General features: G+C 44.2%; 1 protein-coding gene across 4 annotated transcripts in view; it reads right to left on the reverse strand.

Moving 5' to 3' along the window:
• The window catches only part of BFAR (bifunctional apoptosis regulator), a 34549-nt gene that overhangs the window by 4681 nt on the left and 10426 nt on the right, over positions 1-19442 (reverse strand). For 2 of the 4 annotated variants that reach the window (XM_047838795.1, XM_047838796.1), the window contains exons 2-6: positions 14729-15065; positions 12971-13175; positions 12315-12484; positions 9504-9648; positions 1225-1398 (exon numbers count right to left, since the gene is read on the reverse strand). In XM_047838795.1, the coding sequence (XP_047694751.1) occupies positions 1225-1398; positions 9504-9648; positions 12315-12484; positions 12971-13175; positions 14729-14991 (957 nt within the window). In that variant the 5' untranslated portion in view covers positions 14992-15065. Of the gene's footprint in view, positions 1-1224; positions 1399-9503; positions 9649-12314; positions 12485-12970; positions 13176-13473; positions 14535-14728; positions 15066-19442 lie in introns of those variants that run through there. The other 2 variants (XM_047838797.1, XM_047838798.1) reach the window with 2 other exon arrangements.

The raw sequence follows: 19442 nt of genomic DNA on the forward strand, positions 1-19442 counted from the left end.
CATTTAAACAACTCATCGAGGCATCCAGAAGGCTTACGGAAGTGTAGCAGGACTGTGCACTATGGAGCAGATACTAAGTATCCCAAGAAGAAAGTGAGCCTCATGAGCACAGGGGTTGTTGAGGCTTGTGAAAACGGAAAGGTAACAGGTGGGGTCCCTGTTCTCCTAGTCCAGAGAGGCAGGTAATAGCAGGAAACTGGGTAGTTAGGCAAACACTGTGCCTAAGGGCTAATTAGCAGGCTTTCAACTACATCCAAGGCTCAAGTCAGGCAGATACCTGACTTTAGTATTTTAAAAAGGGTTTTTGGAGATTTAGAAATTCGTAGTTTTTTTTTTTTTTAAGTTTATTTATTTGAGAGAAAACGTGGTGTGTGCACGTGTGAGCTGGGGAGGGGCAGAAAGAGGGGGAGAGAGAGAATTCCAAGCAGGCTCCATGTGGTCAGTGCAGAGCCCGACACGGGGCTTGATCTCATGAACCGCCAAGATCGTGACCAGAGCTGAAATGAAGAGTCGGATGCGTGACCGAGGGAGCCACCCAGGCACCCCTAGAAATTATTTTAACATTTATGGGTGTGGATCATACACGATGCTTCCTACATCCATGTGACTTTTAATTTAAATAGATCAGAGGGACTGCCCCAAGAGCAGCAATGCAAAGGAGAGTACCCTGCAATGACCAAGCAGACACAGAGACAGCCCTGTGTAAGTGGGATCCACCAACAATTCTGAAGACACAAAAGCCAACGTGGGTACCTATCTCTGCCAGGGGCCTATGGTCAGCTGAGGTGACCACTCCCATCAGTGAGCTGGACAATGGCTTACTTTTCTGAGGCCCCCAGGATGGATGCTAACCCTCCCTTGCAGCGGGACAAATGATCATCCTTTGGGGATCCTCTTCGAGACAGACCACCAAGCTGGAAGGTCCATAAATTTAACCCTCAGGCAATCTGAACCTATTCTATCTTCTTTTATAACAAAAGCGATGCCGGTTTTTCCCTCCGTAAATATTTCAAGTCCAGGGGGTAGCCTTCTTGTTACGCAATGAAGGAAATAAAACAGGCTTCTGGGAGTGGGGAAGTTCTGCTTGATTTTCTTTTGGAGGGGCTCTCCTTGCAAAAAACAAATGAAGGCTGGGCGTCGTTGGCTCTTCTGTGACAGCTACAGCCCCGTCTCCAATTCCATACCGCACCAAGGAGTGCCATTCAAGGCACTGTGCAGACCTACCAGAAGCTTGGTGATGATGTCCTCTCCAGAATTGTCTTCCTGCAGGGGGCAGATGGTGTGGATGAAGGGCAGGAAGGTGTCTGTGTAGTCAAATAGGTAGAGGTATAGCAGACCAAGTCTCGGGGAGCTCTTGAGGGCATACAGCAGGAACAGGGACCTGCCTGGGTTCACCGCCTGCAGAGGACAAGGCGAGCGTGGGGTCACATCACAACCACGGCAGCCAGCTCCCCACCCATGCTCCCTCCACAGTCTCACGCCCTTTGCCTTCAGCTTTTCTGTGTGTGGTTTGCACAGTGAATGAATGGATGAATGAATGGGTGGCAAGAAGAGGCCAAGGAATCAATCTGTCGGGCTCTATTTAATAAAGACCCAATCCTTCTCCATGGCTTTGGTGTGTGCGTGTGGGGGAGGTAGGGGGGTGCTGAGACATACACTCCTAGGCGCTGCTAGTAAAACCCAACTTTTTTGGAAAACAATTTTGTAAAATGTATCAAAGAGTCTTCAAAATGTTCAATTTAACCAATGTATTAGTGGGCACCGCTTAAAAGGAAATCAGAAATACAGAAGGCTTTATGCACAAAATGTTTCGTGCTACACCGTAAGAGAGAAAAAGTGAAATCTGAGAGCTAAGTAAAGAAGTTACAGTGGATGTTCAGCACAGAGTTCACGCAGCCCATTGAAAAGTGAACATGGGCATTTTTGGATGATGCTCTTGTTACAGTGTTAGGTGAAAAAAGGATTCCAAGACATGTGGCAATCCGATCTCTGCGGTGTCAGCCCCACACAAACCAGGCCTCTTTCGTGACCCTTCCTAGAGCAGCACCTGGCTCACAACAGACATAAAGACTTGTGGAATGAATACATAAACAAAAGCACAATTAAACTACGCACAAAAAAATTGTCTAAGAAGAAGACAGAGCAGGGGCGCCTGGGTGGCGCAGTCGGTTGGGTGTCCGACTTCAGCCAGGTCACGATCTCGCGGTCCGTGAGTTCGAGCCCCGTGTCAGGCTCTGGGCTGATGGCTCAGAGCCTGGAGCCTGTTTCTGATTCTGTGTCTCCCTCTCTCTCTGCCCCTCCCCCGTTCATGCTGTCTCTCTCTGTCCCAAAAAATAAATAAACGTTGAAAAAAAAAAGAAGAAGACAGAGCAAAATGCAACGTTAGCCGTGTCTGGCTCTCAGGTGGGATTATGGGCCATTTATTTTCATTTTCATCACTTTGGTTAATTTTGCTACAAAGAACATGTATTTATGTTTTTCCTGATTGTAAAAGTAACTTTAGACGATCCTGTTTACTTGGTGCTACTGAGCATCAAATAAAATGGCCAAAAGATGTGAATGGCCACTTCACTAAGGAAGATACAATAAAATAAGCACATAACAAGATGCTCAAGAGAAAGAGAAAACGGAACCAGTTTTCCACATTAGCACCGCGTACTTTATTTGATGGGGAGGGGTGGGGAGCAGGGCTCACAGAGGGGCAGGAGGTGGCTTTGGGGACAGATGAGTATGTTCGTTAGCTTGACTGTGGTGATGATTTCACAGGTGTGTGCAATATGTCCAAACTTACCAAATTGCTGAATGCGGAAAGATGATGTGGTGTATATACACACCATGGAATATTACTCAGCCATAAAAAAGAATTAGATTTTGCCATTTGCAACAATATGATGGACCTCCAGGGTATTATGTTAAGTGAAATTAAGTCACACAGAGAAAGACAAATACCAATGATCTCACTCATATGCGGAATTTAAGAAACAAAACAAACAAACGAAGAAAAAAAGAGACAAAAAACCCAGACTCCTAACTGCAGAGAACAAACTAATGGTGACCAGAGGTGGGGGGTGGGTGGGGGTGTGTGTGAAGCAGGATGGGGATTAAAGAGTACACTTATCTTGATGAGTCCCGAGTAATGCACAGAATCGTTGAATCATGATCACTGAAGCTAACATAACAATGTACTTTAATTATACTGGAATTTAAAGAAACTTATCAAATTATACATTTGAAATATGTGTATGTTAACTGCAGCTCAATGAAACTGTTAAAACACATTCAACTTATTTGATGCTATTAATGGCTTACTGTTAAATGTTAAGAAAAGAGTCCTTCTCTTCAGAGATTCACACTCAAGTATTTCAGGGTGAAATAATATGATGCTTGGCTATGCTTTAATATAACGCCATGCATTGCGGGTGTGTGGGGTGTGTAAGAGTGGGTGGAGGGGTGTGTAAAAATAAGAATGGCCACTAGTCAATACTCACTGAAGCTGGACAGGTGTATACTCTTCTATTTCTGCATGCACCTGAAATTCTATAGCAAAAAGATTTTTTAAAAAGGCCCAACCTATGAAATGGCTGATTTCAGGTCTGGGATAGAAAAGGTACAAGAATAACTTGAACATCCTGTCACATAAGGAAAGAAAGTATCTGGATAGCAACATGCAAAAGAATCAAAATGGACCACTTTCTTACACCATACACAAAAATAAATTCAAAATGGACTCAAGACCTAAATGTGAGACCCGAAGCCATAAAAATCCTAGAAGAGAACACCGACAGTAACTTATCTGACATCAGCCATAGCAACTTTTTCTAGATATGTCTCCTGAGGCACGGGAAACAAAATAAAAAATGAACTATTGGGAGTACATCAAAATAAAAAGCTTCTGCAAAGTGAAGGAAACCATCAACAAAACTAAAAGGCAGCCTATAGAATGGGGGAAGATATTTGCAAATGACATATCTGATAAAGGGTTAGTATCCAAAGTGTATAAAAAACTTATAAAACTCAACACCCAGGGGCACATGGGTGGCTCAGTTGGTTAAGTGTCTGACTCTTGATTTCGGCTCAGGTCATGACCTCTCAGTCAGTGGGCCCTGTGCTGGGTGTGGAGCCTGGTTAAGACTCTCTCTCCCCCTCTGCCGCTCCCCCGCTGATGTGCTAGCTCACTCTGAAAACAAACAAAACACAGAAGACAAAAACAAAAACAAAAAAACCCTCAAGATGCAAAAAACGAACAATCCAATTAAAAATTGGGCAGAAGTCTTGAACAGACATTTTCCAAAGAAGAAATACAGATGGCCAACAGACCCATGAAAAGATGCTCAACATCATTCATCATCAGGAACATGTAAATCAAAACTACAATGAGATACCACCTCACACCTGTCAGAATGGCTAACCCAACAACACAGGGAGCAACAGGTGTTGACAAGGATGTGGAGAAAAAGCAACCCTCTCGCACTGCTGGTGGGAATGCAAACTGGTGCAGCCACTCTGGAAAATAGTATGGAGATTCCTCAAAAAGAAAAGTTCCTTAAAAACAGAACTACCCAACCTACAATCCAGCAATTGCACTACTAGGTATTTACCCAAGAATACAAAAATACTAATTTGAAGGGATACCTGCACCGCAATGCTTATAGCAGCATGACCTACAATAGCCAAATTATGGAAACAACCTAAGTGTCCACTGATTGATGAATGGATAAAGATGTGATGCGTATATACAATGGAATAACACTTAGCTGTAAAAAAGAATGAAATCTTGCCATTTGCAAGGATGTAAATGGAACTAGAGAGTGTTATGCTGAACGAACAAGTCAGTCAGAGAAAGACAAAATGCCGTACGATTTCACTCATACTGAAGGAAAAAAACCAATCGAGCAAATGGGGGTAGGGAGAGAGATGCCAACTACGAAACAGACTCTTAATTGCAGAGAACAAACTGATGGTTACGGGTGTGTGTGTGTGTATGTGTGTGTGTGCGCGCGTCTGTGTGTGTGCGTGAAATAGGTGACGGGGACTAAGGAGCGTACTTATCATGAGTATCAAGTATTGTATGGAGATGTTGAATCACAAGTATTGTACTCCTGAAACTAATATTACACTGTATGTTAACTGGAATTTAAATAAAAACTTAAAAATAAAAAGTATCAGACTTTTGAGGTCATGTCAAAAGGACTCATGGGCAAGTACATTATACCTCAATTCAAATGTTAAATTTTAAAAATAGACTCAAGGGGTGCCTGGGTGGCTCAGTCAGTTGAGCGTCAACCCGATTTCAGCTCAGGTTACAATCTCAGGGTCGTGGGATTGATCCCCATGTGGGATCGAGCCCTGCGTGGGGCTCCACACTGAGTGTGGAGCCTGTCTGGAACTAACTCACTCACTCTCTCTCTCTCTCTCTCTCTCTTTCTCTCTTTCTCTCTCTCCCCCGACCCCCACTCCCCACCCCATCCCCCTACTCTCTCTCTCTCAAAATAAAGCTCAGGGGCATCTGGGTGGCTCAGTTGGTTAAGCATCTGTCTTCAGCTTAGGTCACCATCTCGTGGGGCATGAGTTCGAGCCCTGCACTGGGCTCTCTGCTCTCAGCACAGAGCCTGTTTCAGATCCTCTGTCCCTTTCTCTCTGCCGCTCCCTTGTTGTGCGCTCGCTTGCTCTCTCTCAAAAAACAAATGCTAAAACAATAAATCTTAAAAAAAAAGAACTGAAAATAATTTGAGGAGACTTATACTCCAAAAAGATGGGACAATCTGAGCATCAATTAGAGTAATTACTGAAAGGTATTCAAACATATCAAGAATGTTAAAATCCTTAGTTAATAATGATCCTAAAGAAAGAAACTGGTTACCTATCTAGGTAACAGAGAACCAAATCATTATTATGAAACTGGTAAATAAAGGAAAGAATCGAGCATTTAACTGACCTTTCTGTATAAACTGTGCTTAGGGTAATCAAAATGGTTGCTGAGTGAAATTTTCCTTTTTTTAAAAATTTAATTTAATTTTTTTAGACGTACTTAGCTAACACATGAAGTGAGAGAATTACAGAATCACCATTTTGCAGGCAAATGATGAACGATCACGGTGGCTGCTACCATCAGAGAGAGAGAGACAATTAGTCATGCTGAGCCTCCTAATGGGAGAAAATGCCACCAGCTATAAAACAGTCTTGTCAAAATACCTAAACCAATGCAAGCCTCTAGATTTCCTTACTGAATTATGGGATGTACAGGACACATTACATGTCTGGTGACAGAGGAGCCTGTCAGGGGTGCACCGCAGAGGGACAATGAGCAAAATTTAAGATGTGGGCAAACTACGGGACAAAATGACCTGGTTTCTTCAACAAATAAATGCAGGGTGACAAAAAAAGGGAAGGAGAATCCAGACAGTAAAAGAGACTTAAGACACATAATAACCAAATGCAGACCTTGTTTGGAACACGTCAACTGGAAGAAGAAAAGATGTGGTCTATTTGAATACCGACAAGTTACCTGATATCAGAGAATTCAGTTTTGTCTTTAAAAGAGTCTTTACTTTTTAGAGATTCCCAATGAAATACTTACCTATGGGAAAATAAGCTATCTTAGATTTTCAAGATAGGGGCGGGAGGTGGAGGTTATCACTGAAATGAACATGGCCATAAGTCGTTATAGCTGGTAAGGGTACATGGTAGTTTTGTACTCTTATCCTGTTATTGTGTGTGTTTGAAATTAAAAAAAAAAATATGTAACTTAAAAAATTTTTTTTTAATGTTTATTTTTGCGACAGAGAGAGAGAGCATGCGTGCACACATGAGTGGGGGAGGGGCAGAGAGAGAGGGAGACACAGAATCTGAAAAAGACTCCAGGCCATGAGCTGTCAACACAGAGCCCGACGCAGGGCTCGAACTCAAGAACAGTGAGATCACGACCTGAGCTGAAGTCAGGCGCTTAACCGACTGAGCCACCCAGTTGTCCCCCTCAAAAACCTAACTTCTAAAGATATCTTTGCCTCCTAACTTAGATGAGAAATAGAAATGGGGGTAGTTCTTTATGAAAAGTGTTTCCCAACCTGTTTTTTTTTTTTTAAATCAGCCCTTAAGAAATCTGTTAAAAACTTTTTGTTTTTCCCCATAATCCTGCCCCCACGAAATGTTAATACCACAGATATACTATAAATCTGTTTATGTACTGTGGTCTTTTAGAGGGGGCCGCAACTCCTGTATTACGGAAGACTTGTGTATTCCACGCCTATCGTCGCCCTGGGGGCAATCCTGCTCTTGCTGAATATGCAAGCTCTCTCGGAGCACCGGTCCCAGAAATAAAGTCTTTGTGTGTCCAACCACATCATGGTTAGTACAAGAGAAAGGGAGAAGACCAGGTTATGGATTTGTAGGTCTGGCGTCAGGGTGGGTGCTGAGGCGGTGAGTGCTTGGCTATTTCCTATCAGATAAGGAGGAAAACCAACCACCCAGTAAGGTGGTTACCGGGAGGCACTTCAATGGGGAGCGGTCTCTTTACCGTCTAATGAGAACAGGAATTGCACCAGGCACTAGGGTTGGAGGAATCTTATCACACACCTCTCGGCCTTTTGGCTAGTTGCCTAATTGTCAAATGGCCACCCTCAGGGAGGGGCTGGTGGCACAGAAGAGCCAAAGGAGCCCACTGATAAGATTCTGCCTGCTTTCACACTGGGTGCGGAATCACGTGCCCATTCGCTCTGGTTAATGCTAAGATTACTTTTATGTTTTTTAAATAGAGGGTCATCGCTGGATGTGTGCCCCACGAATGTTCTGCCAGACACTAAAAACCTACCAGAGGGCTAATATTGGCTACAAAAAGCCCAGAGTTTACTGCATAAACAAAATGGGTAATTTATGATACAAGCAGGGATTTTCCAAAATTAAACAAATAACAGCGATAACACAAAAAACAACAAACCTTCTACCTAAGGACCTCCAAGCCCATTCGTCAAAATTTCTGAAACTAATGTTTTTTTTGGTTTTAAGATAATACATGTACATAGTAAACACAATGTTTTCTAAATGGCACAGAAATGTGTTAAGTGACACATAAAATTCTCTCTTCCATCCAAGTCTCAATCCGTAGAGGAAAATACTGTAACAAGTCTGCGTATCCTTCCAGACACATTCTGTGCATATGACAACATACAGATACGTACACGTGTGGATTTTCCAATGTGCTTTTCCCTACTTTCAGTTAACAATACAACGTGGGCATCGTTCCTTATTAGCACACCAGCGTCACCACCTTCTGCAGTGGATCCACAGTTGGGTGGGCCCAATTTATGGAACCTGTCCTGATGACAGGCACTTCGCTTGGTTTCTTCGTGCTGCTGTTACCAACGATGCTGCAGTGAACGTCTTGTTTAATGACGTTTTGGGGCTCAAAGTTCAGCTCTCACTGCGACTGTCACTCTGTGAAGTCATTTACCGAGGAGGAGATGGGCACACAAGGCCCGGGTGCCTGCTGGTGTCCCACAGCCAGCGTGTCCTGGAGAAGCCCAGCGAGCAGCCCAGGCAGTCAGGCGCCTAGCCCTGCTCTTCACCTTGACCGCCCCCCCACCCCCCACCATGCCGCCTGTGTTCCAGGTGCAAAGAAGTGAAACGGCAGATCACAGGGCAGGTGTGGTTTGAATTTGAACACTTATTGACAAACTGCTCTCCAAGGAGACTGCGCCAATTTAGCACCCACCACACCCACGAGTGTCTTTTTCTTTGTATCGTAATGCTCTCTCATCCTTGACAGTAACATGGGTGAAAACGATGCCATCTGGTTGTTTCAGTTTACACGTCTTTAATTATGAGTGAGCGTTTTCTCCCGTGAACTTATTGGTTATGTGTAATTACTTTTCTCCATGCAAATGCAGAAATTTGCCATGTCGGCACATTCCAGGTATCTTATAATTAAAAAAAATATTCATTTTATAGCACAGCATTTGCTAAATCTTCGTGAAGGAGAAATCAGCTGGTGCAGTCAGAGCGAATAATAATTTATCAATACCTCATAAAGCTGAAGACGCCTATGACCTGTGAACTACTAATCCCCTGCTTCAGTATATAACCATAAAGCATAAGAACTCCCCAAGAATTTCCACAGCAGCACTGTTTCTAAGGGCAACAACCTCCCTCCATGTGCATGGACAGGAAAATGCACGAACTAAGATACGCTCAAAAGAGAAAATGCGTGAACTGGAGCCAGAGAGGTCAAAGCTCAAAGCTACTTGCAGAAGGACATGCTCAGTTCATGCCTCTCACGTCCAGGCTGAGGGCTCCTAGCGCCTGTGTGTACAGACCCGTAGTCCAAGGAGGGAAATGCGCCCAGTAAGGGCGCCTGGCTCAGCTGCGGGAGCATGGTTCCACTAGAGAGGGTGGGGAGCCGGGGGCTTCAGTTGTGTCTGCGATGTTTTCCTAAGCAGCGGGCATGGAGATGACGGACGGGCCATTCTCTCTACTTTTTTCAATTAAAAATAAATAAACAAAGAGCTCACCTTATATTCCCAGAGATTCTGGGGGGGCTTCACCCCCAGTGCTTTGACACGCTCCAGTTCCAGGAGGATGGCTCTTCTGTGGCTGCTGTTTTCTATGTTATATGGTGCCCTTGAAAATTCTTCCTCTGTCAGAGTTAAAAGCAACCTGTGGGGGGAGGGGAGCAGTAGATTTCTTGTGAGATTATACACCGGAAGGCAACTCTTCACACCCAGGGTTCCATCCTATCAACACAAATACTTCGGGCTTCCGGTAAGGCAAGATACCTGGTATATGAAGTAACAGTAATAACAGCAAACTACTGAATGCTTGTTAATTGTTAGTGACTCTCTGAAAGTACTTCCACAAACCGTCACCAATCCGTTTAACAATTCTGCAGAGTAGGTGGAATTATGAGCATTACGTGCATGACAAAATGGTTTGGAGGAATAGAGGGGCTCGGCCGAGGCACACCCCGGTCTGTTTTGCTCCTAACTTCTGATCTTTCAGCTAAGCAGCTGAGTTCTCCCAGGATACTCTGTTTTGCAAAGAAAAATGTAGTATATATTTTACATAGAATATAATATTCTATATAAAATTATATATATTTCTGTAACATATAGAAAAAAATTGGAAAGAAATCCAATAAAATGTGATGACTCGAACAGGAGCTGTTCTGGGGTGGGGGTGGGGGTGTGCCTGAGTGGCTCAGTCGGCCAAATGTCCGACTCTTGGTTTTGGCTCAGGGCACAATCTCACATTTCATGAGTTCAGGCCCGGCATCGGGCTCTGTGCTGATGGTGCAGAGACTGCCTGGGATTCTCCCTCTCTCCCCCTCTCTCTGTCTGTCTCCCGATCACGCTGTCTCTAAATAAATAAGTAAATAAATAGAAAAAAAAAAAGTAGCTGTTTTGGGGTCGTAATTTAATAAAAATATTTGTAGATCCCTTATCTGGTCCCTTCCATTGGAAAATATGACTCTGACTCCACAAGAGCCAATCGTTAAAACCACCCCTGTGCACCAGCAAGCGGAGACCCAGCAGGCACACAACCACTGGGGGAGGGATGTGAACTGATGTCCTCTCGTGGGTGATTTGAAAACACTGATCAAAGTTATAAAGGCTTATTTCCTTTGACGTGGAAATTACAGTTCTAGGAATCCATCCTCCGGAAGGAAGGCAATGAGGCAAAGATGTATCAGCCAAGTAGACAACAAAAATGTTTTTAACCACAATTCGGGGGAGGCGCCAATTCTTACAAAAAGCAGACAACTCAACTGGGAGCGTGTGGCTTTCCCAAAGGAGAGTTAAGAGTTGAAAGTTCAGTTCGGGGGGAAAATGTGACTGGGGTGTGAGGTGGGCAGGCAGGGGCCTGGATGGTGCGTCTGAAACAAGCAGATTAGCAGGAGTGGCTGTTCTCAGCACTGCGTGGCACACTATACTCTCCCTACACAGTCCCTCCAAGGAAGGAAAGAGCCCAAGAAAGATGGTCAGTGTTCTGAAAGGGGGCATGGGGACATGCTGATGGGCAGAGGCAGGCCTGCCCATAGCCTGGCAATCCCATCCTGGAATTCCTTGTATCAGGGCATTTGCTACAATATTGCTTGGAATTGCCTGGGACAGGAAAAAGGAAACAGCCCAGATGTGCCTTGGTGAGATCAACTAAAGAGACTCTAGTACACACACATATGTACGTACATATGTGTATGTACCTATAATCACAGATCTGTTTAATACAGTTGTATTTCCAGTTTAAACAAATAATATACACTTATGTGTATCTCTGTATAAACGTGGAAGAAAATCCAGAAAGATGTCCAGAAACATGCTAACAGTGGTTTTCTCTGGAGAGTAGAATTATGAGGGTATTTCACTTCCATACCCTACAGTTCTATGTTATTTTAAAATAACTAAAAAAATACATGGTTCTTTTCTAATTCAGAAGCAACACACAAAATGCCAGTCACATAAAATGGTTCGGCTGCTCTGGGGAGCGGTGTGACATTTCCTCAAGAAGGGAAATACAGAAGGTGACTTCAGGCCCCAGCAACGGCACTCGGGCAGACATGCACGGGCCCTCAGAAGCACAGGGTTACACAAAAACCCACATGCAAAGGATCAGAACAGCTCTGTTCATAAAAGCCCCCAAACGGAGCAACCTGAACGACTGAAGGATGGGTACTCAAGTGCAGCGTAGCCACAAGTGGGAATACTGCTCAGCCATAAAGATGAAGGAAGCATTAGGGGTGCCTGGGTGGCTCAGTCAGTTAAGTGTCTGACTTTGGCTCAGGTCATGATCCTGAGGTTTGTGGGTTTGAGCCCCACGTCAGGCTCTGTGCTGATAGCTCAGAGCCTGGAGTCTGCTTCGGATTCTGTGTCTCCTTCTCTCTCTGCCCCTCTCTCGCTTGGGCTCTCTCTCTGTCTCAAAAATAAATAAACACTAAAAAAAAAAAAGATGAAGGAAGCACTGACCCACGTGACAACTTGGATAAACCTTGAAAATGCTCTGCAAGGTAAAAAAGCCAGACGCTAAAGAATTCCATTTACAGGGATTACTGTAACAGGCAAATCCACGGAGCCAGAAAGGAGAATGGTGGTCGCCTGGGGATGAGGGAGGGGGCATGAGGACCAAAGCAGGGAGGGTAAGAGCTTTCTTTTTGGGGTGATGAAAATGTCCTAACACTAGACTGTGGTGATGGCTGCACATGTCTGTGGATACATTAAACAACATGGATTGGACACTTTCAATGGGTGAATTTCATAGTATGTGGGTTATGACTCAGTAAAGCAGCTTACAAAAAGGTCAATGACACGTCAGAAGAGCCAGCGTCTCACCTTCCATTCACTCTTTCAGATAAAAACCGGTCTCTGTAGAGAGAGGCCCAAGGGCCCAGCTGCTCCAGCCAGAGGACCACTTCTTCTGCTGTCCATTTGGCCACAGCCTTGTGGACCAGGAGGTCGTGCTCAGATTCCCTGCTGCTCCAGTGATACACGAGGAGGACCACCTGGGGACAAGGGACAGAGGCCTTAAGACACAGAAAGGTCAGAGAAGCCAGCTTCTCACGAGTGTGGGGCAGGGAAGGGAAGGCTGAGCTTGACGGGAATGACGCTGAGTTGGTACAATGAACCACTGGCACCGAGAGTTGCGGAGGAGAACTCCAGGTGGGCCCCTGTCTCTGCTGGTTGTGGGGCCGTGAGGGAACAGAGATGGGAACAGGACTCGGCGTAGAGCATCTGGGAGCGCAGCACCCTGGGCCCCAACATCCTGGCCAGCATAACTGCCTCATGTGCCTTTTCTACTGGAAAGTTTGTAACCTTTAAATTTGTGTAGCATGGGGCGCCCGGGTGTTAAGTGTCTGACTTCAGCTCAGGCCATGATCTCGTGGCCCATGGGTTCGAGCCTCATACAGGTAAGCTATCAATTTCCACAGAAGTGATGTCAGTGAAAACTGGGAGTGGGTCAGGGGGCAGAGAAACAGCGGTACACTTACTGCCACACCAGTTAAAGCGGTGAGCACTCCGGAAAAGAATCCCCCACCTCTCTGTGCATTCACTCGGCCTGTGTTGGTAGCCAAAGGAGCCTGATCATTCCCGTATTTGTGAAAGGCTGCAAGACTCTGGATTATGTCATTATTCTGCTGAATGTCCTCAAATCGCATTCTAATGGCATCAGGAAATAATTTTTCAATGGCATCCCTATGAAGAATAGGAAAAAAAATCACGTGACAGTTGTTTGACTAAATACACTTGGGATGTTCAGAGGCTAAAATAAAACTAACAGTCAATATTTAACAACATACAGGCACTTTAGAACAATGGTCAAGACTGACTATGGCCCGGTTGGTAACACCAAAAAGGACTGGAAACAACCGATGTGTCCACTGTTAGAGAAACAGTTAAATTATGGTCTATTCACACAATGGAATGTTACAAAGTTTTAAAAATGAATTTACTGGATATCATTTGTATCAAGATGGATAAATTTAAGACATACATATTGTTGAGTGGAAATAATAAATGATGGGGTCGCCAGGGTGGCTCAGTCGCTTGAGCGCTCAGATTTCGGCTCAGGCCATGATCTCACGGTTCGTGGGTTCGAGCCCCACATCAGGCTCTGTGCTGACAGCTAGGAGCCTGGAGCCTGAAGCCTGCTTCGGATTCTCTGTCTCTCTCTCTGCCTCTCCCCCGCATGCACTCTGTCTCTCAAAAATAAATAAACATTAAAAAAAATTAAAAAACAAAACAAAACTGTGGAGCCTTATAGATAGTACACCACTGATGTGAGGAAATATTTGCATTTCCTGCTGGCACACATAGGTACAAAAGTATCGTTAAAATTCTGAAGGAAATCACAACGGAGGCATGACTGAAATGACTCTGGGGAAAAGGAAGGACGTGGTGTAAGATGGGGAGGGGGAGGGCAAAGGGATCTTTATCAGTAAGCACTCTCATTTTTTAAAAAGAATATAAACAAATGAAGGTTATCTATGTATTGCTGATGTTATTCAACATTAATTCCAGAAAACAAGTGGAGCTGTCTTCGTTTTCAATTACACATAATCAGAGAACCTTCCTTCAATTTAAGATCAATCTGCAGGTACCCCAGGCTGAGAGGTGAGAGCAAAGTGCTTGTCAATGTATCTCCCATGAAAAAGAGAATGTTAGGTTAACGTTTTCAGGGAACTTTCTGGTACTCTGTTAGTATCAGGAAGGCAACAGAAGAAAAGCAAGGACTTTAGGCTTGAAGACGTGACAGGTGCAATATGCATGCAAGCAGAAAGGAACCCTCTCTCTGAAAGGTCCTGCCATTTGTTGTGTGAAGCTATACACGGAAGACCATCTCTACTGATGTGAAAACTGGAACAGTTTATCAAAGGTTATGAAAATCAGCAGCAAACCGATTCGTACAGAGTCGTGCGGTGACGCCATTTTCTCTATGAGACCTGGGGTGTTCTCAGCGGATACAAATCGATAAAAAGTGTTATAGGACAAAGCATTACAAGCAATGGTCTGATAACCAGAATTTGTTTTTTCCTTTATGATAAATAAACACAAACAAATCACGGTCACCTGTGAGGAAGGAAGTCTGGCTTTGCAGGTCCTTGAGCCCCCCGACTCCCAGGCCAGCAGATCTAGAATGACAGTGGGGGTCGGCCCTGCGCCTCTGGCCTTCTCAAACATGGCTGCTCCCATGAAGACAAAGCATAGTGTGCAAGCTGTATGGGCTACCGATACGGACCGAGCGTTACCTGAGGAGAATATTGACTTTGGGGAAACCTTCCCACTTTTCTCTGCATTCTGGACACTCTGTTTTCTTCGAAGAGGCCCACCATAAAGCTAGGCAGTGCCGGCAGAAGCTATGCCCACAGTTCAAGGTGGTGGGGTTAACCAGGATGTCGTAACAGCAGTGGCATGAAAATTCACTAACAGAAATCTGAGGGGTGGTGCTCTTGAGAGGGTCACCTTCCTCATCGGTCATCTTGTTCAGATCGTTCTGTGCAGGCCCCTCCATCTCTTAGAAAATCCTGGGGTTCACAAGCACAGAAAATTTCAGACTTAGAAAACTGCTCCAAAGCATCATTAAATCTAGGGAAAAAAAAAAAAGGCAACAGAATTAGAACAAGGGTTTGAGATTACTGCCATTCTGTTAAAGCTGGTTTTTATGAATGTTTTTCTTTAAATTTTGTTTACTTAGAGTGAGTGAGAGCATGAGTGGGGGAGGGGCAGAGAGCAAGAGGGAGAGAGAGAGTCCCAACCAGGCTCCTCGCAGAGCACAGTCATGGGGCTTCATCCCATGTCCATGAGATCATGACCTGAGCTGAAACCAAGAGTCAGATGCTTAACTGACTGAGCCACCCAGGTGGCCCCATTAAAGCTCATTTTTAAATGTGATCAATTTGACTTCTAAAAATTCACATTCCAGAAACCAAATAAACCTACTGAATTTCATTCTGCCCTGTCATACTTCTGAAAATTAGGTGAAGCAAAATAATGCAGTGGAAAGTTCAGGGGACTTGGTGACAGTGGGGAATTCTAGATCCTTCTCTAACTTACTTGGAAAATGTAATTCCTCTGGCCTCAGTGTTCTTAATTACATTTCTAAAGTCCTTTCTTGTTTATGATTTTACATAAACCAACTTCTTGGTGGAGGGGGGCGGGTCCCTGGGTGGCTCAGCCAGTTGGGTGTCCAAGTCTTGATTTCAGCTCAGGTCATGATCTCACGGTTTATGAGATGCAGCCCCACATTGGGGTCTGCATTGACAGCATGGAGCCTGCTTGGGATTCTCTCTCTCCTCTCTCTTTTTCTGTCCCCCTCCCCCAATTGTGTACTCTCTCTCAAAATAAATAAAGAAATAAACATTAAAAAAAAAAAAACAGCTTCTTGGGCCAGTTAAATGTCTGAAGTTGGCAATAACAGATGTACTTCATGTAAATAATGCATTTTTTTTTATCCAAATGTTTTCCCAGTAGGTATTTATGTTTATTTCATAAACATGTGATTTCAGAGGCTCCCACAGGTACAGTACCAAGAAGTGAGTGAAGCCTTATTTTGTGAGGTGCCCTGTGCCAGGTCAACTCCCTAGAGGCTCAATATACCCTTTCCTCCCAACTCAACCCGAACACACATCATGCCCTCTGGATCTGACCAGTCGGGTGCCTCAGAAACATGCCAATGTCGCTAATAAGCAGATGGCAGAGGACCATCTTCTCGTTCTCATCCGGGTCTTAGGAGACTGTTTTATTGAGAGGCAGGACGGTGCAGGACACCATGGAGTTAGAGTCGCTTGCTCTGTGACTGTGCACAAGTTACTTGAGCTCTCTGAGCCCTGTGTTCTCAACTGTGAAATGGTAGTTAACAGTATAAAAACCGCCAAGGTTTCTTGTGAGGATCAGAGAGGTTGAAAGTAAAGTGGCAGGGACGGTGTATGGTGTAAACAGGGGTTAATGCAATGACTATTCACACTACTCCTGGTATTAAGACAGTGGAGGCCCTGGTGAGTAAGGGTTTCTCCATCTCGCTACTGTGAAGAGAAAGGAAGTAGTAAATCACTCTCCATCACCCACAGTGATCATGTAGAGAAGGGCTCTTGTTTTTGCAGTAGGGCTGCCTGCATTCTTATTAATCTCTGCCATTCGCTAGCTGTAGGGTCTGGACTTCTTGGGAGTCTCAGCTTCCTTGTGTTTAAGTGTGCGTGTGTGTGTGTATGTGTGTGCGCGCGTTAAGAATAGCATTTACCCCCACTGGGAGGTTTAAGAATTGAACAGGAGAATGCAAGTGAAGTATCTGATCCTACAGAGCCTGACATGTGGTGAGTAAACCATATAGGGTAGCAATTTGCCTGATTTTCAAATACAGTCATGAGAATCTTATCTTTTATTGAGTGACATATTATGCTTATAGAATACCATATTTTACTTATTTATTTATGAATGTTTATTTATTTTGAAAGAGAGAGAGCGTGCGAATGTGCAAGCAGGAGAGGGGCAGAGAGAGGGAGAGGGAGAGAATCCCTGACGGTGTGGAGCCTGGGGCTCTATCTCATGAACTGTGAGATCATGACCAGAGCTGAAGTCAAGAGTCAGACACTCAACCGACCGAGCCACCCAGGCACCCTTAGACTACTATAGTCTAAATAAGCAAATCTATAGGGGCACCTGGGTGGCTCGGTCGGTTAAGCCTCCAACTCTTGGTTTTGGCTAGGTCACGATCTCAGGCTTTGTGGGTTCAAGTCTTGGGTGTTGCTCTGGACTGACAGGATGGAGCCTGCTTGGGATTCTGTCTCTCTATCTCTGCTCCTCCCTCACTTGCTCTTCCTCTCAAAAATAAATAAGTATAGGGGCGCCTGGGTGGCGCAGTCGGTTAAGCGTCCGACTTCAGCCAGGTCACGATCTCGCGGTCCATGAGTTCGAGTCCCGCGTCAGGCTCTGGGCTGACGGCTCAGAGCCTGGAGCCTGCTTCCGATTCTGTGTCTTCCTTTCTCTCTGCCCCTCCCCCGTTCATGCTCTGTCTCCTCTGTCCCAAAAAAATAAATAAATGTTGAAAAAAAAAAATTAAAAAAAAAAATAAATAAGTATTAAAATAAACAAGCACATCTATAAACAAAGACAGAAGAAAATACAATGAAGTATTTGTAGTGGGTCTGGGTATGCTGGGTAGGGGAGGGTTGTGATTATTTTGGTTTTCTGTATATACCAAATTGTTTTTAATAAAAATGTATATTATATTATAATAATTACAAAAACACATATAAAATTGTAAAAAATATATTGTATTCCCTTTGACACAACACTAGTGGGGGATTTTAAACTCCAACAATAAACACAGCTAAATTTTAAACTCAGTGTTAAAGTGGAATAAAGGTCCTCATCAGTACTAAAAAGACAATTAGGTAAAGATAAATATAAAATTAAAGGATTAAATATAAAATTTTAAAATAAAATAATTACATTCATACTGTTATTCACAATAATAAATTATAGTAAAGAGGGGGACCACCTTCTGTATAAGCCTAAACTGTTGTTTTTGGGGCACTTGGCTGGCTCAGTTGGTGGAGCATGCTACTATTTAAAAAAAAAAAATTTTTTTAATGTTTATTCATTCTTAAAAAAAAAAAATTTTTTTTAATGTTTATTTATTTTTGAGACAGAGGGAGACAGAACATGAGTTGGGGAGGGGCATAAAAAGAGGGAGACACAGAATCAGAAACAGGCTCCGGGCTCTGAGCTGTCAGCACAGAGCCCGATGCAGGGCTCGAACCCACGAACCGTGAGATCATGACCCGAGCCGAAGTTGGACGCTTAACCGACTGAGCCACCCAGGGGCCCCATGTTTACTCATTCTTGAGAGAAGACACAGCATAAGTGAGGGAGGGGCAGAGAGAGAGGGAGACACAGAATCCCAAGCAGGCTCTAGGCTCTGAGCTGTCAGCACACAGCCCGATGCAGGGCTTGAACCCATGAATCATGAGATCGTGACCTGAGCCGAAGTCAGACGCACAACGGACTGAGCCCCCAGGCACCCTGGAGCATGCTACTCATCATCTCAGGGTTGTGAACTTGAGCCCCACGATGGGTGCAGAGATTACTTAAAAATAAAATCTGGGGGATGGGATGCCTGGGTGGCTCAGTGGGTTTCAGCTGAGGTCATGATCTCACGGTTCGTGAGCTCAAGCCCCCGTGTCAGGCTCTGTGCTGACAGTGCAGAGCCTGCCTGGGATTGTCCCTCTCTCTCTGCCCCTCCCCTGCTTGGGCTCTCTCTCTCAAAATAAATAAACTTAAATAATAAAAATAAAAAATAAATAAAAATAAAATCTTGAGGTGCCTGGGTGGCTCAGTCAGTTAAGCGTCTGACTCGATTTTAGTTCAGGTCATGATCTCACGGTTTGTGAGTTCGAGCCCCACATCACGCTCCAACTGTCAGTGTGGAGAGTGTACCCTTTTTCTCTCTCAAAATAAACTAAAAAAAAACAATTTTTTTCAATCTTAAAAAAAGGCTGTTCTTTTTGGAAGAAAGAGTTCAAATAAATATTCTTAATGACAAACCCTAAATCATTTCTGATCATCATATTTACTTATTAGTTGTATGTTTAGTAACACTACAAAAATTCCTAAGTGCTTTCCTATAGGCAGTCCCTTCACATTGCTAAGTGGGAGATCTTATGCAGATTTTTAGAAAAAGGAATCATTTGCATAAGGTAGTTCCTTTATCTGGCTAATATTGATTAAACAACTGCCACGAGGGGGCCATTATCCCAGGAAATAAATAACTGAACCACTGCTATTAACTGAGCACCTCCTACGAGCTGGGCACTGGGTTTGCCTTCTAGGTACATTCAGGATCTCATCAGGATTCAGTGTCAGAGGAAAGATCCCAAGTGAAGGAAGGGGCAGGGGAGGGGTCAGTGCCTTCGTGGGGAGCAGTGAGTGACCCAGAACTACCGGTCTGATATGGGGTCGTGTGTA

Source organism: Prionailurus viverrinus, chromosome E3 (genome assembly GCF_022837055.1).
Source record: "Prionailurus viverrinus isolate Anna chromosome E3, UM_Priviv_1.0, whole genome shotgun sequence".
Lineage (NCBI taxonomy): Eukaryota > Metazoa > Chordata > Mammalia > Carnivora > Felidae > Prionailurus > Prionailurus viverrinus.